We start from the raw sequence: 5,903 nt of genomic DNA on the forward strand, positions 1-5,903 counted from the left end.
AACGTTCAGTGAGGTCACAGCTGGGTTTAATGATAAGTTCACAGCACCCCCTGAAGAGTGCTTTAGACATCACTGGGAGTAATTATCGTTTCGGCAGGTGTCTACTGCCTCCTCCTCCTAAAGGCGTGACAGATACACTCAATCTCTGGCATACAAGGTGTCCTAAAAGACAAAAAAGTAGATAAATGAGAATGGATGAATAAAATACTGCGAAGTTTCAAGGTTCAATAATTATTTACATGTCATAAACAGGAATACAGTATAACATATCATTATGAACATAATGTTAATAGAGTACAGTGACATTAAAAAAACCTAAGGCATCAATACGTGGCACAACATTAAAATGTTGTTAGGTGCATATAATATGAGAATAAATAGCATTCAGCACTCATGAATATGGTAATCGAACGTAGTCGTAATTGCACTCATATTCTAACAGTGATTCACAACCAGGGGTAAATTTAACAGTTGGGGATAAAAAAAATATATGGCATGGAGTAACTGAATAATAAATGAATTAAATTTGATTTTGTAAAATGAGAGAGAGAAAGGGAGACAGAGAGAGAGAGAGAGAGAGAGAGAGAGAGAGAGAGAGAGAGAGAGAGAGAGAGAGAGAGAGAGAGAGAGAACGTAGTCGTAATTGCACTTATATTCTAACACAGTGATTCACAACCAGGGATAAATTTAACAGTTGGGGATAAAAAAATTATATGGCATGGAGTAACTGAATAATAATTGAATTAAATTTAAATTTGTAAAATGAGAGAGAGAGAGAGAGAGAGAGAGAGAGAGAGAGAGAGAGAGAGAGAGAGAGAGAGAGAGAGAGAGAGAGAGAGAGAGAGAAGATGCTAATAATATGTTTGTTTGTGTGTGTGTGTGTGTGTGTGTGTGTGTGTGTGTGTGTGTGTGTTTGTGTGTGTGTGTGTGTGTGTGTGTGTGTGTGTGTGTGTGTGTGTGTGTGTGTGGTGTGTGTGTGTGTGTGTGTGTGTGTGTGTGTGTGTGTGTGTGTGGACGTGAGGGAGAGAAGAATGGCTACGATCTTTTTTCCGAAGGAGTAAAGGTTGAGAATCTCTGTTCTGACCTGTGAATATATGAAAGCAAAGCACACTTTATTGTTACCAGCAATGTTAGGTTTTGCAAGAAAGTCGTTTTTCATCTCTTCCCTGAAGGAAGTCACACCGACCAAGACGTGGCGCCCATCCTCCACCACAGACAAAGGTCCTCCAGAGTCTCCAGAACAGGCGTCTTTCCCTCCGTCATCCAAACCAGGACAAATAAAATTATCTGTCAACATTACTCGCACACGAAGCCTGATCGATAATGGGAACCTGAACTTCCATCAGAACATCCGGCTGAGTTCCGTTTTCCATTGTCAAGCCCCCAGCCAGCAGCGGAGGCGAGAACTCCTGCTTATGTGTTGTTGCTATTTTCAGGGAGACAAATAGGGCCTACTTGTTGCAATGTATAATTTAACAGTTTCTCGAGCGTTAGTATTGCCATATCAAAATCGTCACCATCTGGATCGTAAATACTGAAAACTATATTCGCGAACTGCAACGAGACATCGTCATCCATAGATAACTTGTGATCTGCGATGCCCACCTTGATTGAACTAGCGAGAATCGGGGCCTTTGTATCTCTTTCGAATAAGAAGTGGACGGCGGTGAGGACTTGTCAGTCAGTTATGTTTTCTCCACATGAGTAATAAGTGGCACCAAGGTATGCCAAACCTATCATCTAAAGACACCTATTCTATTCCTCTCCACCACCAAAGATGCGAACACCATTCTCAACGCCACACAGGTAATCAGCGAAAACTGTACTAGTAGTGCAAGTAGTTGTAGTAGCAGTAGTAGTAGTACTGGTATTAAGAGTGATAGTAGTAATACGAGTAGTGATAGTTTAAATAACAGTAGTAGTAGTAGTGGTAGTAGTAGCAGTAGTAGTAGTAGTAGCAGTAATAGTAGTATTAGTAGTAGTAGTAGTAGTAGTAGTAGTAGTAATAGTAGTAGTAGTAGTAGTAGTAGTAGCAGTAGTAGTAGTAGTAGTAGTAGTAATAGTAGTAGTAGTAGTAGTTGTAGTAGTAGTAATAGTAGTAGTAGTAGTAGTTGTAGAGATGGTGGTGGTAGTAGTAGTAGTAGTAGTAGTAGAGGGGGTGGTAGTAGTAGTAGTAGTAGTAGTAGTAGTAGTAGTAGTAGTAGTAGTAACAGTAGTAGTAGTAGTAGTTGTAGAGGTGGTGGTGGTGGTAGTAGTAGTAGTAGTAGTAGGGGGGGTGGTGGTAGTAGTAGTAGTAGTAGTAGTGGTAGTAGTAGTAGTAGTAGTAGTAGTAGTAGTAGTAGTAGTAGTAGTAGTAGTAGTAGTAGGGGAGGTGGTAGTAGTAGTAGTAGTAGTAGTAGTAGTAGTAGTAGTAGTAGTAGTAGTAGTTGTAGAGGTGGTGGTGGTGGTAGTAGTAGTAGTAGTAGTAGTAGTAGTAGTAGGGGGGGTGGTGGTAGTAGTAGTAGTAGTAGTAGTGGTAGTAGTAGTAGTAGTAGTAGTAGTAGTAGTAGTAGTAGTAGTAGTAGTAGTAGTAGTTGTATGGGGGGTGGTGGTAGTAGTAGTAGTAGTAGGGGGGGTGGTAGTAGTAGAAGTAGTAGTAGTAGTAGTAGTAGTAGTAGTAGTAGTTGTTGTTGTATGGGGGGTGGTAGTAGTAGTAGTAGTAGTAGTAGTAGTAGTAGTAGTAGTAGTTGTATGGGGGGTGGTAGTAGTAGTAGTAGTAGTAGGGGGCGTGGTAGTAGTAGTAGTAGTAGTAGTAGTAGTAGTAGTAGTAGTAGTGGTGGTGGTGGTGGTGGTGGTGGTAGTTGATTTTCCTGAAAGAAAGGAGAATGACTTTTAAGTAAACCATTTTTTTTTTTTTATTAATGTTTACATCAGTGATCCTAATTTTTTTATTTCTATATTTTCAGTTTCAAAGCTAGAGAGAAATGTGACTTTTAAATTAAATTCTTAGGCGTTATAATACATAAATTTCTCAAAAAAAAAAAAAAAGGTACATGAACTTAGAAAAGGCTGGGAACCACTGATTTACAGGAATGGTACCCCGAACTTATGAATGTTTTTGTCAGTAGAAGAAACGGAAAATGGAAACAACTGCTAATCAGAATCAGTAATGGAGCAAATTCTTGAAGGGATCCTAGGGTAAAGTGAAATAAATAAACGTTGCCGGCATATCAGGATCCGTATTAACAAGAAAAGAGTCCTTACTTTAGTATATGTGAATATCTTTTTAAAAATTTTCAATGAAATGAGTTGATAACTGTAAATATATCTTTCTGACACGTAGTTAAACAGACATACAGAGATGAATACACATGTACAGGGGATGAGAAGTATTCCTTACGAGGCGAGCTTGAAGCTGTTAAATTTACATTCTCTAGAGAGACGTAGGTTAAGGGGGGACCTGATAGAAGTCTTTAAGTGGTATAAGGGTTATAACAAATGAGATGTAAGCAAAATTCTTAGGATCAGCAACCAGGGTAAAACAAGAAATAACGGGTTCAAGCTTGAAAAAATTAGGTTTAGGAAGGAGATAGGAAAAAAATTGGTTCTCAAATAGAGTGGTAGATGAGTGGAACGGACTCAGTAATCATGTAGTTAGTGTTAGGACACTAGAGAGCTTTAAGAGAAGATTAGACAAGTTTATGGATGGGGATAACAGATGAAAATAGGTAGGTGTGTTTCATACAGGGACTGCCACGTGTAAGCCTGGTCGCTTCTTGCAGCTTCCCTTATTTCTTATGTTCTTATGTTCTTATGTATCTGCCAACAATACCCAATTAATAAATAATTGGTAGTGCAAACCATAGACCAAGTAAATCATGGAATAAAAAAAAAATAAAAGCAGCATATCAAAAAGAATCGCTACACAGTCGAATATAAAAATAAAGTATTTCATAAATTGATCCCTGAAAGCAAATCTTGCTGAAAAAAAAAAAAAAATTGAAATAGCACAACACAATAATGGCAACATACAAGATCTTTAAACACACACAAACACACACACACACACACACACACACACACACACACACACACACACACACACACACACACACACACACTCACTTGGCATGCAGCAAGCACATTCCCTGCCCTCACAGCCGTCTTTGGAGACGTCTCCGTTAATGCAGGAGTATGGGTTCGTCTTTTCAAAACAGAAGCCCTTCCAGGCTTTGCATTGCGGTGACGGGGCACACTTTCCTGGACCTAAGAATATAGAAGAAGGTTCCAGGTTGTTGGTGACAAAGATCAGCGACACACACACACTCAGGAAAATGTCACTCTTGAGATAAAGTGAAGAAGGTTCCAAGAATTGTTTTCACTCTGTGGTCAAACATACTGGAGAAGAAAGTATTGAAATAAGTATGTATGACTAACGGAAAAAAGTTAACCTTGTGAAATAATTTAAGGAGCCTTTTTTATGTAAGGGGGATGTAGAGACAGCAGATGGACAACCAAAAATTAGATACGTATATATATATATATATATATATATATATATATATATATATATATATATATATATATATATATATATATATATATATATATATATATATATATATATATATGTATATATATATAATTTTCAATGAAATGAGTAGATAACTATAAAGATATCTTTCTGCCACGCAGTGAAACAGACATAAAGAGGTGAATAGGCATGTATCTAGCAACAGTACCCAAATCAATAGATAATTGGTAATGCAAACCATTGGCCAAGCACATCAAGGAATTTATAAAATATTAAATGTAACATGTCAAAGTGAATCGTTACACAACTGGATTACTAGTCGAATATAAAAAATTAGGTATTTCCTATACTGATCCCTAAAAGGAAATTTTGTTAAAAAGAAAAATTAAATAGCGCAACGAAATAAAGGCCACATACAAAGATATTTAATTTCGTTTGTTTTGTTTCCAAAAGGATATGACACGCAGGTGCACACACACACACACACACACACACACACACACACACTCACTTTGCATGCAGCAAGCACATTCCTTGCCCTCACAGCCGTCCTTGGAGACGCCTCCGTTAGTGCAGGCGTCTGGGTTCGTCTTTTCAAAACAGAAGCCCTTCCAGGCTTTGCATTGCGGTGACGGGGCACACTTTACTGGTCCTAAGAATAAAGAAGATGTCTCCTGGCTGTTGGCAACAAAGATCAGCGGCACACACACACACACATTTATGAAAATGTCACTCTTGAGATAACGTTTAGAATGTTCGAAGAACTGTTTTCAAACTGAGGTCATCCAGACTTGAGAAGAAATTATTGAAATAAGTATGTATGGGTAACGGAGAAAAGTTAGCACAGTGAAATATTTTAAGGATCCTTTTTAGTTAACGGGGTGTGTAAGGATAGAAGAGGAATAAAAAAAAAATATATATATATATATATATATATATATATATATATATATATATATATATATATATATATATATATATATATATATATATATATATATATATATATATATATATATATATATTCTCAATGAAATGAGTTGATAAGTGTAAAGATATCTTTCTGTCACGCAGTTAAAACAGACGTACAGAGGTGAATACACCTGTATCTAGAAGCAGTACTCATATTAATAGAAAATTGGTTGTGCAAACCATTGACCAAGCATATCATGGAATTTACAAAATTTTAAATGCAATATATCAAAGTGAATCGCTACACAACGTGATTACTAGTCAAACATGAAAATAAGATATTTCCTATATTGATCCCTGAAAGCAAATTTTGTTGAAAAGAAAAATTAAATAGCACAACACAATAACGCCAACATACAAAGATATTTAATCATGTTTGTTTTGTTTCCAAAACAATATGACACACACACACACACAC

General features: G+C 36.9%; 1 protein-coding gene across 1 annotated transcript in view; it reads right to left on the reverse strand.

The window, feature by feature from the left end:
• Positions 1 to 214: 214 nt before the first annotated feature.
• The window catches only part of LOC135107449 (integumentary mucin C.1-like), a 10,843-nt gene continuing 5,154 nt past the window's right edge, over positions 215 to 5,903 (reverse strand). The window contains exons 6-8 of the mRNA XM_064017323.1: positions 5,025 to 5,165; positions 4,105 to 4,245; positions 215 to 2,849 (exon numbers count right to left, since the gene is read on the reverse strand). Of these exons, the coding sequence (XP_063873393.1) occupies positions 1,906 to 2,849; positions 4,105 to 4,245; positions 5,025 to 5,165 (1,226 nt within the window). The 3' untranslated portion in view covers positions 215 to 1,905. The remainder of the gene's footprint in view (positions 2,850 to 4,104; positions 4,246 to 5,024; positions 5,166 to 5,903) is intronic.

This window comes from Scylla paramamosain, chromosome 15, assembly GCF_035594125.1.
Source record: "Scylla paramamosain isolate STU-SP2022 chromosome 15, ASM3559412v1, whole genome shotgun sequence".
NCBI lineage: Eukaryota > Metazoa > Arthropoda > Malacostraca > Decapoda > Portunidae > Scylla > Scylla paramamosain.